The 22,092-nt window shown below is 38.8% G+C and overlaps 1 protein-coding gene across 7 annotated transcripts in view; it reads left to right on the top strand.

Annotated features, from left to right (window-relative positions):
• Positions 1-22,092, top strand: part of FYB1 (FYN binding protein 1) — a 106,276-nt gene that overhangs the window by 39,843 nt on the left and 44,341 nt on the right. For 5 of the 7 annotated variants that reach the window (XM_039544819.1, XM_039544824.1, XM_039544817.1 and 2 more), the window contains exon 2: positions 8,701-9,850. In XM_039544819.1, coding sequence (XP_039400753.1) covers positions 8,701-9,850 — 1,150 coding nt within the window. Of the gene's footprint in view, positions 1-1,353; positions 1,376-1,980; positions 2,072-8,700; positions 9,851-22,092 lie in introns of those variants that run through there. The other 2 variants (XM_039544823.1, XM_039544821.1) reach the window with 2 other exon arrangements.

Raw genomic sequence — 22,092 nt, 5'->3', positions numbered from 1 at the left:
AGGGACAGATATGGAGTGAAGCTAAGGTGAAGAGACTGGCTGAGCTTGTCAGGTCCCTGTCCTTCACTGGTCCTTCTGAGTCGGGGCAAACTGGATGGGCCATTTCGTCCGGTCATGCTGGTGCCATACCACAATGAGTCAGGTGAAAAGCCAAAAGATAGTGAAAGAGGACTGGAAGCAGATGGTAGCAACAAAAAATAACACAAGAGAAAAGGGAAGACAGAGCAGGGTCTCTTATGTGTCAGGCTGGAGTCCTCACTGGTACAGAGATGATGGTCTGGCATCCTCAGCCACGTGCTGATCTAGACATACTGATGTTTGAGGCTCACTGATGCAGGACAGAGTCTATGGGGCAAAACAGAGGTCTGTTGGGCTATCCCCAAGGAATCCCTCACAAGTCTATTCCACTCTGATCCTTAGAGTCTGCTTCTCTGAGAACCCCAAAGGAGCAGATTGGTGGTTGGAATAGCCCATCCTCTCATTATTTTGTTCACCAATTAGGCATTATTTCCAACACATTAATTTTGCTCCATTAGTTTTTTATTCCAATCTTGTTTACCAATCATGATCGTAACACAGTCCTTAGGTTGTATCAGTAGTCCTTTTTGAATGGGTGAAATCTGTCCTTTTGTACCTTTTCCATCAACATTTATTATTACAGATTATTGCAACATTTTATGGACTTTCTCCCAATCTCCAACAGTTGAGTTTACAATTTGGGTAGGCCCACTAAACCCCAGTCATTACAACACGAAAGAGACAGGACAGTTATTTCCTCTGAAAGGAGAACACTGCATGGTGGCAATCTTGCAGCCCCTATGTTGGGAGAGTGATAGTCAGGAGAAGAAAACGGTCACTTGGCCATCCTGAAAAGTACTGGCACATTCAGCAAGTGACTGAACATTCTGCACTCCCTTTGATTTCAATGGAGGCAAAAGACACCAGGACTTCCCAGGATTAGGCCTGTATTTTGCAAAATAATTTTCAGATCTATAGTTTTCTATCACTTTCAATGCCAGTTTTCCTGGTCAGTTACTATCCAGTTCCTTATTTGATCTGTCCTTGTGTGAGATCTCACTTCCCTCAGTGGCTAGCAGCTGCTGCAGGTCTTTCATTAAGTAAGGAAACATGCTGGAGTATATTGCTTTTCTCCTAGAATTGATGCCATTATTGTTTTCTTATAAATCCAACTGATGAAGCCTTCTGCAAACTCAACCAGACCTCAGTCCTTTGCAGAGTTTCAATTTTCTTAGAAGCTCTGATTATGGCCCCTAACTTCCCTCAGCTGTTACAGAGACATGGCAGGAGGAAGAAAAGCTGTCACAGGTGGAAAATGTATCCAGAATGAGGATATAGCTTTGCCTTTATAAGTCAGGTTTGTATGTATTTTTTATGAGAACTGGGTGTTTCTTATGCTTTATGTAAAGATTGTTATCTCTCTTGAGGGAAGGGGGTATGCCCATGTGTGCTCATTTGCTCGGAGCAAAATGACTTTGTTCCTTTGTTGATTGATCCAGTGCTGCTGTTTGCTTGAAAAAGAACACCCACAAGAGGAAGTTAAAGTGAAATGATCTCTTTGCATTAAAGAGAGTGGAAAGTGTGTGTTGATGTGTACATGGAGCACAAATCATTTCTGAGGGCCAAACCATGCTCCCACTTAAGTACAATTGCACAGTTCCTAATAATTTCAGTGAGATTGGAATTGGGCCCGTTAGCTTTGTTGCATTTGGGCTGTATTCTGGCCTGATGTAATGTGGCACACTTACGCTAAATTTAATAGTGAGTTGCACCTGCTTACACCAAGATTAAATTAAGCCCTGGTCCTATAAGGCACTCCATGCAAGTGGGCCCCAAAGCTGGTGTGGAGCCCTGTTGAAGACAATAGGAGTCTGTGCTGGAATAGGGTTTTGCCCATGAAAAGCTCCTTGCAGCATCAAGACCATGGGAACCAGAAACCGGGCTATGTAAGAAATGCAGCTAGGATTGGACCATCTAGTCTGGATAAAATCACAGTTGCCACCTACTCTCAGCACATTAACACCATATATTTTCTGAAGTTAGAAAACCATTGGTATGTTTTTTCGCCCTCATTATTTTACTGTTTCTGCCTGGGAATGGAGGCTGAAAGGCCAAAATACTTCTCATTGTATTGCCTGCTAGATTGTAAACAGGAAGTGCAGACAGTAGCCTAAACTCTGGTCACATGAGACCTTCTACTCCAACAGGTTTGAATACAAGACACCCAAACATCTGGGTATTTATTCAAACTGCATCTATCCATAGAGATTCCAGTGCACCACCTGGCCAGTCAAGGACTGCACAAGGGGCCACAATTTGGCCCTCAAGGTAGTAATTAGGGCTGTTAATTAACCACAGTTAACTCACGCAATTAACTCAAAAAAATTAACCTCAATTCAAAAAATTAATTGTGATTAATCACACTTATAACAATAGAATAGCAATTGAAATTTATTAAATATTTTTGGATGTTTTTCTACATTTTCAATATTGATTTCAATTACAACACAGAATACAAAGTGCACAGTGCTCACTTTATACTATTTTTATTACAAATATATGCACTTTAAAAATGATAAAAGAAATAGTATTTTTCAGTTCACCTCATACAAGTACTGAAGTGCAATCTCTTTATCGTGAAAGTGTAACTTACAAATGCAGATTTTTTTTTGGTTACATAACTGCACTCAAAAACAAAAACAGTGTAAAACTTTACAGCCTCAAGGCCACTCAGTCGTACTTCTTATTCTGCCAATTGCTAAGGCAAACAAGTTTGTTTACATTGACGGGAGATACTGCTGCCTGCTTATTATTTACAATGTCACCTGAAAATGAGAACAGGCGTTTGCATGGCACTGTTGTAGCTGGCGTTGAAAGATATTTACGTGCCAGATGTGCTAAAGATTCATACGTCCTTTCATGCTTCAACCACCATTCCAGAGGACATGCGTCCATGCTGATGATGGGTTTTGCTTGATAATGATCCAAAGCAGTGTGGACCGATGCATGTTCATTTTCATCATCTGAGTCAGATACCACCAGCAGAAGGTTGATTTTCTTTTTTGGTGGTTTGGGTTCTATAGTTTCCGCATCAGAATGTTGCTCTTTTAAGACTTCTATAAGTGTGCTCCACACCTCGTCCTTCTCAGATTTTGGATGGCACTTCAGATTCTTAAACCTTGGGTCGAGTGGTGTAGCTATTTTTAGAAATCTCATATCAGTATCTTCTTTGTGTTTTGTCAAATCTGCTGTGAAAGCATTCTTAAAATGAACATGTACTAGATCATCATCCGAGACTACTATGACATGAAATATATGCAGAATGCAGCTAAAACAGAGCAGGAGACATACAATTCTCCCCTCAAGGAGTACAGTCAGAAATTTAATTGACACATTTTTTTTAACAAGCATGAAGGGACATAGGAATCTTTAGCACATCTGACATGTAAATATCTTGCGACACCGGCAAATGCAAATGCCTGTTCTCACTTTCAGGTGACATTATAAACAAGAAGCAGGCAGCATTATCTCTGCAAATGTAACCAACCTTGTTTGTCTGAGTGATTGGCTGACCAGGAAGTAGGACTGAGTGGACTTGTAGGCTCTAAAGTTTTACATTTTTATTTTTGAACGCATTTTTTTTACATAACTCTACATTTGTAAGTTCAACTTTCATAGTAAAGAGATTGCACTACAGTACTTCTATGAGGTGAATTGAAAATTTTTTGTTTGTTTTTTATAGCGCAAATATTTGTAATAAAAAATAAATATAAAGTGAGCACTGTACACTTTGTAATCTGTGTTGTAATTGAAATTAATATATTTGAAAATGTAGTAAACATCCAAAAATATTTAAAATAAAGGGTATTCTATTATTGTTTAACAGCATGATTAATCGCACGATTAATCTTGATTATTTTTTTAATTGCTTGACAGCCAATGTAGGAATAACAAGCAAGGCCTCCACAACTTGAAATCACAATAAAAAATCGAAGAGGAAAAGATTCTTGTTCTGTTACCCTGACTACTAAAAACAAGTAAGGAAGGACACATGGCTAATTGGTCACTCCTTGCTGCACATGCTCAGGCACCACTCTCTTTTCTCTTTGAAGAGCTTGTATTCATGTAGGAAGAGGGTAAGAGTGGTTGTCTGTTCAAAGCACAATGGAACTCCAGAGTAGAGTTTACAGATGGAAGGACCAATTATGCAAGGTGCTGAATTCCCCCAACCTTTAATGAATTCAGCAGGAGGCAGGGGAACTCCACACCTTAGGGGAAGAGCTCAGCACTTCACAGGCCCATAGTGTATTTAGCTAAATTATTGAAAGGCTTTCAGGATAGTCGCTTCCATTTTTCAGTTGATAGCCATTGTGTTTCAGAGTTGGAATGAGGACACAGCTGAGTACCTAATTTTCTAATACATGTATAAAGGGAAATCTCTGGGTTCCCACAGAGCAAACATGTATTATTCTATATTTGTTCTTGATGTATTGGATACTGAATCTGATTTGCTGGTTTGGGTTCTTTTAGCTTTGATAACTGTGAGAAAAAAAATGATACATGAGGTAATGAAGATGTTGAATTTGATCAAAAGCTCAGTGAAATCCATGAAAAGGCTCTCTGATTCCAATGGGGTTTGGATGAACCCATAGTGAAAATATTACTGTAGCCATATGTTAACTTGGCTTAACGGCTGTACCTGGAAAGATAATGAAGCAAATAATTAAGCAATCAATTTGCAAACATCTAGAAGATAATAAGGTGATAAGTAACAGTCAGCATGGATTTGTCAAGAACATATCATGTCAAACCAACCTGATAGCTTTCTTTCACAGAATAACAAGCCTTTGATGGGGGGAAGCAGTAGAGGTGGTATATCTTGACTTTAGTAAAGCTTTTGATACTGTCTCGCATGACCTTCTCATAAACAAACTAGTGAAATGCAAGCTAGTGAAATGCACTATAAGGTGGGTGCAAAACTGGTTGGAAAACCATTCCCAGAGAGTAGTTATCAGTGATTCACAGTCATGCAGGAAGGGCATAGCGAGTGGGGTCCTACAGGGATCAGTTCTGGGTCCGGTTCTATTCAATATATTCATCAATGATTTAGATAATGGTATAGAGAGTACATTTATAAAGTTTGCAGATAATACCAAGCTGGGAGGGGTTGCAAGTGCTTTAGAGGATAGGATTAAAATTCAAAATGATCTAGACAAACTGGAGAAATGGTCTGAAGTAAATAGGATGAAATAAGGACAAATGCAAAGTACTCCCCTTATCAAGGAATATTCAGTTGCACACATACAACATGGGAAATGACTGCCTAGGAAGGAGTACGGCGGAAAGGAATCTAGGGATCATAGTGGACCATAAGCTAAATATGAGTCAACAGTGTAACACTGTTGCAAAAAAAAGCAAATATCATTCTGGGATGTATTAGCAGCAGTGTTGTAAGCAAGACACGAGAAGTAATTCTGCTCTACTCCGCACTGATTAGGCCTCAACTGGACTAATGTGTCCAGTTCTGGGCGCCACATTTCAGGAAAGATGGGGACAGAGAAGAGCAACAAAAATGATTAAAGGTCTAGAAAACATGACTTATGAGAGAAGATTGAAAAAATTGGGTTTGTTTAGTCTGGAAAAGAGAAGACTGAGAGGGAACATGATAACAGTTTTCAAGTACATAAAAGGTTGTTACAAGGAGCAAGAAAAATTGTTCTTCTGAACCTCTGAGGCTAGAAGAAGAAGCAATGGGCTTAAATTGCAGAAAGGGAGGTTTAGGTTGGACTTTAGGAAACACTTCCTAACTGTTAGGGTGGTTAAGCACTGCAATAAATTGCCTAGGGAGGCTGTGGGATCTCCATCATTGGAAATTTTTAAGAGCAGTTTAGACAAATACATGTCAGGAATGGTCTAGATAATACTTAGTCCTGCCATGAGTGCAGAGGACTGGACTAGATGACCTCTCAAGGTCCCTTCCAGTCCTATGATTCTGTTAGGTAAATGATTTATTACATTTTGAAAGCATATATAAATGTAGTAAGCTCTGCCTATTGCAAAGACCCAGAAGACTCACAAAGGGAATTAGCAAAGCACTGTGCCCAACTAATGGGAGAATAAATTACCATGAATAATGTAAACAGAAATAATCTGTATAATTTAAATCAGATGGAATATGGCAAATACGGTTATCCTTCCATTGAAAACAGCCTTCCACTGAAGGTGTCCTATGGAAGGCAGAAGTATTGTATCTTCCCTCTGAAGCACCTGGCATTGGCCATTGTCTGAATACAGAATACTGAGCTAGATGGACCATTGGTCTGACCTAGTACGGCCGTTCTTACGTTCTTATCTTTGATTTACAAGGAGTTTATTTGCAACAATTCATCTCAGCCTCAGTTTGGTAGGATTTAGATTTTTTTTCCATATGGTTTGTCTTTTTAATAAAAGATGCTCCAGAAATGTTATTTCATCAAAACCTCAGATTTCAACAGGAAAAGCTTCTTTATTAGCAGCCAGATTTCCAACACCTGTAAGAGCTATGGTAAGATTCGGTGAATGGCTCGTACCTGTGAGCTTCATTTACCACAGTATGAGTATAGGGATCAATTTAAATGAACACGTGTGAACTGACCAAACTACTAAGCAGTGGAGGGAAGGAATATGTTCCTGAAGCGTTCAAACACACAAGAAAGGGGAGGAAATACTTCATCCTTTTTTGTGAAGGATCTCTGATTGCTAGGATTCTATTGCAAAGTTTTTAAAATACGTATATTGTGACATAAATAGAGCAATATTAAAAAGTGTAGTCAGGGCAGAGACCTGGGAGCCAGAACTCCTGGGTTCTATTTGTGGCTCTGACATTAATTTTCTCTTCTCATTGAGCAAATCAGTGCCCGTTGAAGCTTTTAGTCTGGTAGGCTTTTGTGTATGTGTGCACACGCATGTCCGTAGTAGTTAGTTTAAATTTGATAGTATCTCTAGTGAATGTGAACTTCCTTCCTTTCCTGCATAAGCAAGAGAACTGGACAGAGATAACAATGGGGTGCTTTAAAGGTTGAAGTTTGTCTATCTATATTCTTAAACAACATCCACATTAATTCACTTTCTGTATTATTTAAGTGACTGCACAGTACAGTATACTGTGTGGAATGACTAAATGTTTGATGCCATTAAAAGGATGGGGGAGAAATGCAGAAAAACTAAATCCAGAAATACGTAGCTAGAATGATTCAGAAACAGTTCATGTAATTCATTGCAATAACACGGTAGGCAAAAGCAGCAGATAATCCTGATTCGGTGTGTGTTGTGCATGTATGTTAATTTATTATCAGAATTAAACATAACTAGCAGTGTGAACTCTAAAGGAAACTGCTCTTCTGCCCAGCATTATTGAGGGTCAGAGAACAAACTGCATATAGGTAATTCTTCTATCTCCTTCTAAAATTCTGAGTTTTGTTCAGCTCTTTGCCTCAGTACAGAAGTTATGCTGTATTATACTGTGCAGTGATATTCCTTTGTTTGCAGACAACTCACACATCACCCCCTCTGCACTTTAACTTTTATGCTAATAAATGGTGATAACTGAATGCACAGACAAAACAGTTCCCATTTAAAATAATCTGCACATCTGGTAGCATATGCCCCCATATTTGCTGTAGTGAGTATGTTTAGGAGACAGTCTCTCATGAGCCATTCTTTCCAAGGGTATCCTTGATATAGACTTCTCAGAGACTGAATCTTACCCTCAGTGCCAGGATCTGGGGTAGGAGACAGGGTGTGAGAGAAGGCAGTTCACTCATTGCTTCCCCTTTTTCCAGAATTACATAGAACCTACAGTATAGTATGGCCTATGCGTGTCATGCATTTGCTCTCAGTTCACATTTGGGGCTTGATCCTGCAAGATGGTGAGCAGAGTTGATAAAATAAATAAAAAAAACCTGGGCTTTTTAATAATCAGAAATGTTCACCAGAACAAAATGTTTTTGGTGTGCCTGGGGGTTTGTTTTGCTTTTTCTTTCTAATTTTTTTTTCAAGAAAGTAGGAGAAAAAAAATCCAGTTTTGGGTTTACAGTATTTCAACCCCTTCCCCACATTTTTTCCCTCGGTTTCCTCCCCACCTCTCACACACACCCTTTTTCAGTGGCAAAATGGAAAAGAAAAAATAGAGGAAGGGGAGGGGAGAAAAAAGGAGGGGGAAGGAAAACTGAAAAAACAAAATCCCAGAGAGTTCAGTTACCACAAAATAGTTGGCAAAATAACACTATGTATATTATTTGGGCCCCAAACCAGCTTAATTTGACTGATGAGCCTAATTTTTGTTTAGCGATATTATTTACAAAATTAAAGAGAGGTTTATGTATAATGTGGCACTTCCAGTTTCTGCAAACAAAAAGAAAAGAAGAACAGAAATTACAGTAACAACACACTAGCTGCAGAACCAGTCAGCAAAAGAAATGTCTGAACTGAAAATTTTGAAAAAATGTTTAACCAAGGCAAAGATATAACAAAACACTCAACTTCTTTAGCCATACAGGAAGATATGTTACAATATCTCCCCAACCAATCAGTAGTGCTGCAAGCCTCAGACCAGGAAACCCTTTAAAGTACAGTATATGTGAACATTGCAACTAAGACTTCTCACTTGCTGCTTTCTTTTTTTTTTGTTCTTTCTGGTTGTAGAATGGCAAGGCAGATGTGAAGTCCCTCATGGCGAAATTTAACACTGGTAACAACCCATCAGAGGACGTCTCGGTTAGCAATCAGCCCTTCAAAATCCCAGGACAACCTTCATCTTCAGGACTACAGGCAAGGAAAGCTGCACTTGAGAAATTTTCCAGTCCTCCTTCAGGTCCCAATACCTTTCACAAGTCTGCATCTCCTAAACCGTCATTTGGAGTAAAACCTTCTATTGAAGATAAAACAGAAAGGGATCCAAAACCTCCCTATCTGAAACATAACCCTGTGGCACACAAGTTCGGGTCTCCGGTTAATGCAGCTAACAGAGAAGCTGATGGAAAAGCTGGAGTCCCTAAATATCTGGGTCCTAAAGCCACTGAACTGTCAAAAGAAGAACACAAGCCTGTGTTTCCAAAACCTCCTGTAAACAAGTTCCTTAGCTCTACTGCCCAGGAGAATGACATAAAGCCGCCAGGACCTAAACCGAATTTTAATTCTGCATCACAAGAGAGTGAGCCAAAACCAGCATTCTCCAAACTAGCTGCGGTTAAAGAAAAGTTCACTGCTGTATCACAAGAAAATGACCCCAAGCCTCCTTTCTCTAAACCACCCCTTGGGCAAAAACCTTCTCTAAATCCTGATGTCTCCCACCATGAAGATGTTTCCAACAGACATGCTTTTCTGACTAAGGGATCTTCAGGCTCTCTAGGCCCCAGACCAAAAATACATTCATTTAAATTACCAAAGGAAACAGCAGAAAATAGCAGTAATGGAACCGATTCCCCAGGTGGTCATTTTCCTACCGTGACTCTGAAATCTATTGGTAATCGGAGCACCCCAGGACAGGTTCCAAAAAATCTTGAGGAAAAGACTGAAGATAATAGGTCAGGGGTCGCCAAGAATATTTTCCTCAGTAAAATTAATCAGGAAGTTTCTGGTTCAACTCCTCCTAAATTCCCCAAGCCACCTGCCAAGCTCGCTGCAGGAGGACCATTGGGCAGCTTCCACGAGAGAGAAGAGGGAAACAAGAATTCTGAAACTCCCAAGCGCAAAGCATTACCTCCATTATTTAAATTGGGCCAGCCTCCCCAAAAGCCCAGCAGACCCCCAACTGTGGACCTGGAAAGATTCCGAAAAAATAGTGCAAGAGACAGTGAGTCCTTTTTTTATCTTATTTTATTTATTGATTTACTACTTAATTCATTCAGGGTGAAATTTCCCACAGTGTTCAGGGATAGTGTAAGGCCTGTGCATCATGCCAATCCCACTTAAGCCTTTCATTTGCAAGTGTTGTCCCCTGCACAGGGCAAAACCTACTGAAAGCAAGAGAAAAATAGTTGCAAAATAAAAATCATTTGATTCTTCCAACTATTACCCAGTGGAGAAGAGGCATCTTCTTTAATTGGTGTATTTGTTTCTGAAAATTGCTTCGATGTGGTTATAACTTGAATCAAATATTTCAAGTATTTCTTCTATGAGGCTTTTGTTTTCTGTTTCTTTAAAATGAGGCGTTGATGAAAAATGTCCTTTTTCACAAACCAATTTCCTGGTGGAGATGGGTAGCTAAATAGCTACATGTGTTAGGTCTGTGGTCTGTCATTTTAAATGCCCAAAGGTTTGTGTGGTTACTTAAGGTCAATGTGAGACTCTGAAAGCACCTTTTTAAAATGTATCTATAAAGATGGGCCTTAAGCAAAACCTCAGAATCCTCATTTAGAGTGTCCTCTAAATTTGGAACTGTTTGAAATTCAGATCCAGATCTGAATCCAGATTTCACAAACAGCTTCTGCGCTAGATCATCTGCTGGTGTAAATCATTGTGTCACTACTGGCTTCAATGGAGCTATGCTGATTTACATCAGCTAAGGATCTGGCTCACTTTTTTATGAAGAAGCAAGAACCTCTGAAGTTTGTGGCAGTTGTAATCCTGATCTGAATTTCGAGGCTTGTGATCACCTACACATAAATACTGAGACAGCTTTATACATATGGCCTCTGAAAATGTGCCTGCAGTATTTGTGAGTACCTGCCTGTCACTGTCTGAAATACAGAGTTGTGTGCGTGCCAGCATTGTCTTGTGCAAAATAAATAATGTTGGTCCTGGCTGTGCAAGGAGCTCTGCATGGATAGACCCCTTCCCTCACACTGGTGCAGATGCTCTTTTTCACATACAGTTGCTGGGTTTGCACACTGAAACAGGTGTGCCTGCCATTGCTGCAGATTGGATTTTCTGAGACTCTGGAAAATATGTCACCCACTAAGGCCAAACATTCAAAATATGAGTACCTAAAAGTTAGGCTCCCAAATCCATATTAGATCCCCTAAGCAGAAGCTGTCAGATTTTCAAACGTGTTGAACACCCTTAATTTCCACAGAAGTCACCCAGGTTTGAAACTGTTGGTTTAAGGTATCTTTCTATATAGTGACTGTAAGCACTTCCTCTGAACTAATCCTGTGCATCTCAGTGTTGTCAACTCTCACAATTTATTGCAAACCTTGCAATAATTGGTGTTTCTCTTTAAGCCAGAGCTCCTGGAGTCAAGTGATTAGGGAGAATCTCAGCTTTCGTTTTAAAAAAAGAAAGTTTCCCTCCCTCCTGGTTGAAGAGAAAAGCTGCAAAACTTGACCCAAGTATACTCTGAGGGCTTAGGAAGATAAATAAAAAAACAACAAATTTATTATTTTTTTTAAAATATGACATTTTAATTCAATCTCATTGATCTTTCTGGGCTTTTTTATGATTTTTGAATGCTTGTTGTTAGTAATACTGGCACAGTGAGCTTTTGGGTTACGTCACACAGATTAATAATTACAATAATACTTTGAATTTCTCTAGCATTCTTTGGCTGAAAACCTCAACTCATTTCACAAATAGTTAAAGGTCTGTGTGAGCTGGTTAAGCTGTATGAGTGTAAGTCACTTTTTACACTAATGGTTTGCACTGGTGCAGCTACATCAATGTAATTATGCTGGTGCACAAAGGCCCATTGTAGACACTGTCTACAAGCCCCATTGCCTTTGTTACTTTTATATTTAGAACACTGCATTGCGTGCTTTTTTTGCTATTTATTTTTAAGTACTGCTGAATGGATATAAACAAAACGTTATGTTCAGATGAAGATTCCGTAGAGAAAAGAGTTCAGAGTGGTGAGGTGATTCACACTGATGATAAAAGCCATGTTATGAACACGGAGTATGACTGCAACATTATATCCAGCTATTAATTGCGTCAGTACTGAGTTAGTGACTGAAGCTTGGCTAATTAAAGTGCACAGTCTTATCTGTAGCTACAGTCTGGTTTTCCTGTGGAACTGTATTTTTTAAGTGTTTTTATTAATTCATTGCATGGACTAAATGTTCATGTGTGACAATGTAGCGAACACATTTTAAGTTAGTGACACTATAAACTGTGAAACACACTCACAGAGATAAATAAAAAACAACAGCAAACTTGCTAATCGATGTCAAAAAAAAAAATTAGGAATCAGGCCACAAAAAGATCAAGGGATTTAAAAAGAATAATAATAAATATGAGGTTCATCATATTTGTCTCTGTTTTCTGTGCTGTGAGGGTGCTCTCAGGTCATGTTTTCAAGCTTTTCTCTGCAACCACAGGGGCTAGAAATCTAATTTTTAACAAATGATTTGAGCTTTGATCCTGCACTTGGCTTCACGTGGCTGCAAAGGTTCAGCCATGCACAGCAACTTGCATGATCAGGGACTTCATCTGTAGACTCTGGTGAAGAGCCCATGTGATCGTACTAGTGCTGTCAAGTGCCTCAAATATGCTGTAATAATAATAGTAATAAAACTATGTCGAAGCAAAATTATTGGCTTCCACTAATATCCTTGTAGGTTGCTCAACATACCTTCTACTTTAGGATGGATGGGTGAGTTCTTAGGTAGCTTAAATTAAAATAACTCCTGGAAAAATTAGTTTTCAAGTAAACAGATCGTTCATGTCTGTTGGACTTCTTGGGATAGTAGCTTTGCAACAGTGTCATCATTTTTACTTTCTGCATCCCACTGGCCCCTTTTTTGCTCTGGGATTTACTCCTGTGATTCTGGGTGCTGAGTAAACAGTGAACAAGCAAACTTGCTGGCAAACCATTGTGGTATTATCCACTAATGCCATTCCCACTTAGAGTGAAATACGGTGCAGTCTATTATCAGTTCAGTCCTAAATCATAGGCACTCTATTGGCTTTCCATATTCAGATGATGGTAATAATAATAACAACAACAACACCAATAATTATTATTAGTGAGTGTCCAAAAGTATGCAAGGTCTTCACAAAAACAAGTAAAACATGGTCTTTTCCCCCAAACAATTGACAGCTTAAGTCTTCAACCCTGCAACTGATTTCGCAGAGGAAGTCCTGCACCTGTGGGCTTCATGTGGGTAAAGATGTCCACCCACATGAAATCAGTTGAAGGATAAGATCCTAAGTACCTCAAAGACCTTCCTTTTCTCTACCCTGTGAATGAAGAGCATTTGTACTTTTGAACATTAGTTGCAGAACTGAAAGGCAATGGGTATGAATCAGTTGGGAGGCATTTAAGGTACATCTCCTATTTCTCCTTTTAATGTAAAGAAAAATAACTTTACAGAGATGACACTTTATGAAACAAATTACCTGAGAAGAAAAGAGGGATAAAGGGAATGTTACAAAAGTTGGTGTAATCACTGTATTTAACTGCAAGTGGGAATAAACAACTAAAAAGCAGCAATAGTCATAATCATGAATATTTTTGTTATAGGCCCAGTCAATATTGAGACCTCATTGTGCTAGGTGCTGTACAAATACATAGCAAGAGGGAGTCCCTGCCCTGAAGAACTTACAGTCTAAGGGCATGTCTACATATCAAGTGAGAGGTGAGATTCCCAGCTTGGGTTGACACGTAATGAAAATAGCAGTGTGGCTGTGGCAGCTCAGGCTAGTTGCCCGAGAACAATCCCCCCTGACTCCCTGGGTGCATAGTTGGGGGGCTAGCACATGCTGTCACCACCCATGCTGTGTTTTTAACATGCTAGCTTTAGCAGTGCTAGCACGTGTACATCTACCCAAGCTCGGAATTACACCCCTCAGCTACTGTGCGGACAAACCCTAAATGGATACGACAGACAAAGAGTGGAAGGGGGAGGGGAGGGGAGGAAGGCACAGAGAGGTGAAGTCCTTTGCCCAAAATCACAGATTGGCAGATTAAATAATTAACAATCAAATAAGATAATCAAATAATATGACGCTATCTTAACCGTCTGATGCACAGTACATTGAAGCAAAGGGAATGCAGTTCTGATTGGAGTGCAAGACAAAACAGTGACTTGCAAAGTTGTAAGGGTTTTTTTCATTTTAGTTAATTTAAAATAGGTCACAATTAAAATAGCAACTTTGTTTAAAAAAAATAGAACATATTAGAGCTGGTCAAACGTCTTAAAAGCTGATTTGTGAATATTTTTATACATAGAAGCACCAAGTTAGGTGCCCTGTTCTTCTTCAAGTAATTCATTATTTGTGAGTATTCAGATAATGATCAGGTAATCATGAAAATGTGAATCAATTTCATGAACTGAATTCAATGGAACTATGCAATGAAATAAACTTACTCATGTGCATGTATGTTTGCAGTATCAGGACCTAAGGAATTACTGCGGGGTGGGTGGGTTTGTTTGCTTCGTTGGTAGGTTTTTGTTACCTCACTGCTAGAATGGGAAAAGATAGATAGATAGATATCAGCATAGGTATAAGTATAACAAAAATATGTGGTAAGAAAAAGAAGTTTAACTTGAGACAGAAATATCAGTTTCTAAAACAATTCAAGCTAAAAAAAAATGCATTGTTCCAGAGACTAAGCTGTACCATAGTTTTGTTTTTAGTATCTAATGGAAGAGACCACATCTGTCATGCAACATGCCACAAAGTCTTGGCTGAAAGAGTTCTCAGACCAATAGTGATGTAGCAACAAGTGTCACAGACTGCCTCAATCTTGGTTACCTGGTCATTTCAGATAGATAAAATATCCTGCCATAAATTTAAAAATATTCATGAAATATACATGACTGATTAGGCCAGTTGACCCTGGCAGGGATTTGACCTAAGTGATCTAAAGGTCTTTTCCATCTCTAGATTCCATGATTTTATGTACATCATCATCATTTGTTTGTTTGTTTGTTATCCATCAATCTAAAGTGTAGAAGTGAAAAATTAAGTTTTGAGCTGAAATTTTTGCTTCACAGATGTACTAATAAATCTAATATTTGTCCACATGTCTATGTATATACTGCTGTTACTTCAGTCAGCTGAGTTACTTTTGATTTACAGTGGTTTAATTGAAAGAAGAATTTGTCCCTTCATTATTATGTGTGATGTCCACTCCTAGTGGAAAGCAAGTTGTGAGCTATGTTAGTGAATGAAAGAGCCCAAAGGCTCTGCTTCCAAATGTGTATTGGACTATAACATTGTATATCTCTAAGGTCCAGAAGAATCAGATTTTAAAGCTCCTGGCAAAAGATGACTCATTTCAAAGTCATGTTATAAAATTACCATGAAAAGCATCCTAATGTAAAGTGTGTGATGGGATACAATGTATCTGGTGCAATGGAAAGCTGTAGTTCCTTAAGCAATTAAAATAGAAAGGGGTGGACTTTTTCTCACAGCTATGCCATCACTTAGTTACTTTCTGAGAAAATCGGTCCATATAAATTTTTCAGTATTACTTGGAGTATTATATACAGTATATATGTATTATATTATATATAGTATATACAGTATTATTGGAGGAGGAGATTGGTCATCTTGAGGTGCCTGAAATCATCAGTTTATGATTGCCTGAGTTGGAATTCGGGTGAAGGGTCTCAAACTCATAACTTTTTAAAAGCACAACAATGTTAATTTACCTGGTGGTTAAAATGGAAATATTAAAGGATGAGGCCTGTGCTCTTGGGATAAATTTGGTGGAGAATGAAATCCTGGAAGTACTGGTTAGGGGCACCTCTGATATCAGAAGTATGGTGGTCACACAAGTACATTTAGATTCATTCAAGATAGAGGAAGCCAGGAGACATTGCTTTACAGAAAAGATAAATAAATATGTGCAATAGATTACCAATTTTTGCAATAGAAGGAAAATTGTGAAAATATTCAAGAGAGAGCTGGGCCAGTAATTTTAGCAGTTCTAAGCCAGATTCACAGCTGATGTAAATTGTTGTTAGCTCTGTTGAATTCAGTGGAGCTACACTAACTTACACCATCTCAGGATCTGGGCCCAAATTGTTGTTTGACAGCATCGGATCAATATCATGTCTGTTTCAAGGTTTGTTAGAGATAGTGTTGACTTCCACAATTGCAGCGTAAGTGCTCCGGGCAACTTTCATAAACCAAATATGTGTGCTGCGGACCAACTAAACTACTACTCTTCTCCAAATCCTTTCTGCTTTTTGTTCATCCCAGAGTAGGAACTCAATTCATGGTGATGATAGATCACATAATTAAGAGAGCAGCCATGTGCTTTCAGTCTGAGAGATTTTTTTAAATTTTAGATTGAGGAAGAAAGTCTCCATGAGAGAGGACAGAGTGTGTCTTTGCTTAATATTACTGATGAAATCCTGGCCCCCTGAAGTAAACAGGAGGTTTGCCATGTAGTTCATGGGTCACCTGTGTATCCGCTCTGTCTGACTGCTGCCTTTTTAACCAAGGAGATTGCCTAGATGTTTAAAGGTTCATGGCCAGTCAGCTCTTCCACTTGTGTAAGCTGGCAAAACTCCACTGAAATCAGGAGTGTGACTTCAATTTATACCAGCTAAGGATCTGTCCTGCAGTGCTTAGTAAGCAAAACCATTACAGCTTTGAGATAAAAACACCCAATTAGACAGGGTGATTAGGAAGACAGACAGGAGATTGATATATTTTTAAAATGAGTAAATTGACTTAACTGCGCAGAAAGAATATCTACTGGAAGAAAGTAAATTCCAGTATTTCCCATCAGAAGGTTGTGTAAGATACTGTATGCCACTGTTGTAAATGTTTAAGAGGAAGCAAAAATACCACAAAGATTGCTACAATGCAAAAATGTTGCAAATCTGTATTTATACACATGCACTCTACCAATTACTTACTTTGCTATGTGCTCTGCAATATTTTTGGGGGGGAAATATTTTTTTAAGATGAGAGAGAAAAATTATCCATAAAAATATACTGAAGGGCAGTCCTCAACTGGTGTGAATTGTAACTCCGTCAATTGGCAATTCATACCAGCTGAGGATCTTCCCAGGAATATCTCCATACTCTTGTTCTTCCTTTACTATCAAATATAGGGACACCCTTCCATTCCATGCAAATTGATGATTGAGAAACAAAGCCCAAGATATGAGTTACAAAAATGAGTCCTAAATTATTACAATAATATTGAGATATGAAGTTACAATTTATGTGTAGGTTTTAGGGCTCAGTCCTGCAGTCCCGGTTACGGAAACTTACATTAAATCAATTTGAATTTTTCCTGAGTTAGGACTTCAGGATTAGACCCAATATAAATAGTGTAAATATAGCGGTGAGTGCTGTTCAGCAGAGCTGAACATATATTATAAAATAAAAATACTACAAGTACCTATTTGAATTTTGAAATGAATTCACTTAACCTGTGTTTGTTTCAGTTGTGTTAGTGCCTCTTTGGTGTTTGTTTTCTATGAATGTTATAGCAAATTAAAATTAAGCCCATCCTTAAGTATTTTGCTGAGTGGGGTTGGACTTGTATGATGGAGTTTAGCATGAGTTTTGCTGAATCAGCCCATATGTATACTAACAACTGGTGCCTGTGCTGGCTTTGAGTAGATCAGCACAGCTGGTGGGGTTGGGATTGGATTACATTTACATTAGGGACAGTACTGAAAACACTAGTCAGAAAGGGGAAATAACAATGAAATTATAAGAACCACATGATTTAATTCTGAAAGGTCAGTAAGGATTCACAAAAGGGAGATAAAAGGACACTGTATTAGAGAGAAAACTACAGTAAAAGCAAGGGCTTACCAAAAGGCATCTTTTTTCTTTCAGTTTTAAAACTGTACTTATTATTTCCTGGGATCTTTTGGCCTGGGCCCATGGGAAATAATGCTCATCACGCAGCTCCCTACGTTCTGTTCAAAATCTAAATCTGCCACCAGTGTCATAAACTACTGCATTATTGGTGCCCTTCCACAAGAAAGTAATATGAACGCCATTAATATTAACACAATTTTAAGCCAGTTGATAGAGCGTGAGATGATTGAATGTGCTCAGTTTTTAAATTCTAAGTACATCTTTTGCTGAAAATCTATTTTGTAACCAGTTATAGCAATAGCCTGTGATGTGAAACCCAAAACCTCACATCAGACCCTATGCCTATGACAGCAATATTTCTTCTTCTTTCTCCAGCAATGAAAAATACCACAGACACAAAACTTTTCTTAAGCAAGACTTTGGTTATTAGTACAATGATACCAATATCTGTACTGTACTGTAATGACCTAATTTTCAGCCGGCTTCAAACACGCCTCTAATTCTGTGTTCACAAATGTTGGGCCTGCACTCTGTGCATACAAACACACACAAAATTGTGAAAATTTAGCATACAGTGGCTAATATTATCTCAAGCCCCAAAGGACTTCACAACCCCAATACAGAGCCTGTAACTAGAAGATATTCAACTTATTCATATAGACAATGCATACATGTTTACACTGTAATGAATACAAAAATGTCTTACTGTTTATTATATTAAATAAGACATTTTGGCCCCAATTCAAGTTAATGTGACTACACTTAAAGTTTGACATTTGCTGAAGCACCTTGCAGAACTGGGGCCTATATTTCTACACACTTTATACTTTTAAAACAGTTTTTAATAAACAATCCAATTTATTGCATACATAAAAACCTACAAAAGATGTACAAAATTTATATATGAAATATACTGTATAACACTAGGGACAGCATGTTCATATTTTGATGCCTAAAGTTAGGAGAATTCCAGTGAATGAGATAGCCGTACACCAAGTGAGAAATTATTGCTACTTAGGAAGCATCATTACAAAACATGGAAGATCGGACACCAAAGTCAGCAGCAGAACAGCAAGAGCAAAGAGACATTCTGGAAGAATAAACATCCAATGAGAGGAGACATAACTCTGAAAACTAAATTCTGGCTTTTACAAACTTACATTTGGCCTGTGTTAAATTACAGCTGTGAAAAATGGACATTCAAACAATGCATAACAAAGAAATTACAATCCTTTAAAATATGGTGGTATAGAAGAATTCTGAAAATATCATGGACAGACTGCGTACCCAATTAAAAAGTATTGGAGACGACTGGAACTCAGCAAATGCTAGTCCTAGATCTTATAAAAAGAAAGTTTCAATTTGCAAGGCACATTTTAAGGGGTTCAATTGGCAATCAGGCATATTTACAGGCACTGAAAGGAAAAGTTGATGGCTGAAGAACATGAGGCCAAAAAAAGATCTTATCTGGGTATCGGGTTGATGAAAAGGGCTATTCCTCCTAAAAGAGCTTAGCAGTGGATCATACGAAATGGGCTGCCTAGGTTGCAAATCTCCAGTAATGGAGATGCCACATAAAAAGAAGAAAGTTGGGTACCTAAGTAAGTGATTTTTTTAGAGCTGCTGAGCACTTGCAGCTCCTTTTGGGTTCAGGTTAATTTTGAACTCTTTCTTAGCAACTCTTCCAATAAAGAAAAGTGTCCTTTCTACCTGAACATCCTCTATTATGGCGTGGGTCTGTTTCCTATGCATCTATCTGATTGTTCACCTATTTATCTCTCTGTGCTTTTGTGGCCTGACTCACTGCATTTCCTGAGCATCCCCAAGTATTAACAGTACAAATAATCACATCTCCTTTTCTTTTCTCTGTAGGAGAACCAGCTTGATTAGTTTATGGCTTTTGTTAATTTTGGTTGTGGGGTGGCTGTATCAGAGTGAATGAGTGGCTTTTGGAGTGTGCAGCTGTCTGCATGCATGTGTGAAGAATTTGTTGAAGGAAAACTAAATTGAAGAAATGAGTTTTGCATTTAGTTCTAAAAGTAATAAAGTCCATGGTCATTCCTGTCTCTTGCAAGAGTTTGTTCCACAGCATATATCCATTTCCTGTGGAAGCTCTGTCTCCCACAGTCACAAGCCTCCCCAATGATTGATCAATCCATTGTTCCAGTGGAATAATCCTTAATCCAAATACAACAGGCAGTCATGCACATAGGGGGAGATGTGATCTTTCAGGTATTTCCAAGCAATCCCATGGAGGTCTTATGGACAGAGGTCAGGACAGAGACCTTGCACTGGACTCAGAATTCACTGGGGAGCCAGTGCAGAGACTGGAGCACTCAGATGATAGATTCACTGTGATCCGTACTGCTGAACGGACAGATTGCTGCATTTTGTAGAAATTGAAGCTTTTTCAGGGTGTCTAGTTTCATTCTTAGACATGAATTGCAGTGACTAACCCTGGAGATTGTGACTGCATCACCATGGCCTGCTCAGTGTTAAATAAGTTGAGTTGCAAATGTAAGTGAAAGTGTTTTGCTGTCATAACTATTTGGCCATCCAATAGCATCAAGGAGTGAAAAAGGACCCAAAGGCTGCTGAGGAACTCAGCAATTTGAGATCAGATATCCTTCATAGAGAAGGCAATTGCTTAACATATATCTCTTCCTACCAGCATCATCTTAGTCTTGCCTGGGTTTAGTTTAGGCCTGCTTATCTTCCTGCTGGTCTGATGTCAGCTAAGCAATGAGAAGCCAAGAAAGCAGGACGACAAAATGGTTTACATTTATAAAGCTGGGAGTGGTCTGCATACTGCTGGCACTTCAGCCTGTGTTGACTCACCAGCTTTCTCAGTGGCTCCATATAGATGTTGAATAATGTGGGGGAGAGGATCAGGTCTCGTGGGAGTGGGTTGGTGCGGTCTCTGGAGGTGGAGGAACAATTGCCCATAAGGACCCTCCGTGGTCAGTCTCAGAGGAAAAAACTGAGCCATTTCAGGGCATTTCTGTTCATCCCTGCAACAGGAGTATTGCTGATCAGTGGTATCAAATGCCACAGAGAGGTCCTGCAGAAGGGGTCTGGATACACATCTCTTGTCTATGGTCATGAGGAGATCTTCCACCAGGGCAAGAAACGCTGACTTTGTGCCATTCTCTGTCCTGAAGCCTGAATCAGGGGGTCCGTTACACTGGCCACTCACAGGTGGTGGCAGAGACTGGTTTTTTGCAAACTGCTCAACTGTCAAATTCAGACAGTAGTTTGCAAGGTCTCTAGCATCGAGCAACGGTTGCTTTAGTACTGGTTGTCCTACCGTATGTTTTAGGGTGGGTGATAGATTACCATTCTCAGTCTTTATTAGGAGGGGGCCCAGATACTCTCTTGCCCTCCTGGAAGGGTCAGGTCAGAGCCGCAGGGGTAGCTCTGATTGCTGTCCATGTGTCCATGATTTCTTCTGAGAGTCTCCAAATATTCAGTGTTACTATTATTATTTCTTATTTACACTGGGCCATAGGTGTGCCCACAGTCTGCCAGACAAATAATGCTCATTATTTTATTTTTATTGACTGTCCAGCTCAAGGACATAAAATACAAAAACCCCAGCAAAAAATTACCACAGAAAAAGCAGTTCCAAATACAAATAAAAGCTCAGTGCATACATTCTTCCGGCATATTCTGGGTAATGTACATTTACATGGAAATAATAAACAGAAGATCAATTGGAGATAGTTTCTGTCCTCAGTTGTGCAGACCAGGCTCCCATGGGGGTTACCTTAAAAGGGCCTGATTTTCAAAATGTGCTGAGAACCCACACTCGGATAATCAGGACCCTTTAAGGTATTGCACATTGGGCACCTAAAAATTTCAACATAAAAAATCACTAGTCACTTTTGAAATCCCTGGCCTTAATTACTAAATAAATGTAACAGCAGCCAAAATAAAATAAAATTAGAAAAGGTTCAGTCATTTTATGGTAAAGATAATAAGGGACTTAGCAGACAAATATTCTTAGCCCAAACTTCCTATTAATGATTTGGAAAAATATTTTATTCTACAATATTATTTTTGTAAGTTGAAAATTTGTGACTATTTCTAGTTTTTGACCAAACCTACATACTGTAAAGTGACACTTTTTGGAACAATGATGCACCTTGTATGCTGTTCTTGAATGGAAAATATGCAAAGAAGCGCCATTTGAATGCAAAGCTATGTTTCGTGTGGGACTACTTGTCTGAGTGAAGCTTTGCATAGCTCACCAATGGATATAACCTTATAATTAATTTTTAATTAAAATACCTCTTGCCTTCTATAGACGGTTGTTACTATTACATGCTGTATAAAAAGGTCTGTATGTTTTTAAAATTG

Source organism: Mauremys reevesii, linkage group 6 (genome assembly GCF_016161935.1).
Source record: "Mauremys reevesii isolate NIE-2019 linkage group 6, ASM1616193v1, whole genome shotgun sequence".
In the NCBI taxonomy this organism is placed as follows: Eukaryota; Metazoa; Chordata; order Testudines; family Geoemydidae; genus Mauremys; species Mauremys reevesii.
This window is presented reverse-complemented; position numbering and strand designations above follow the sequence as displayed.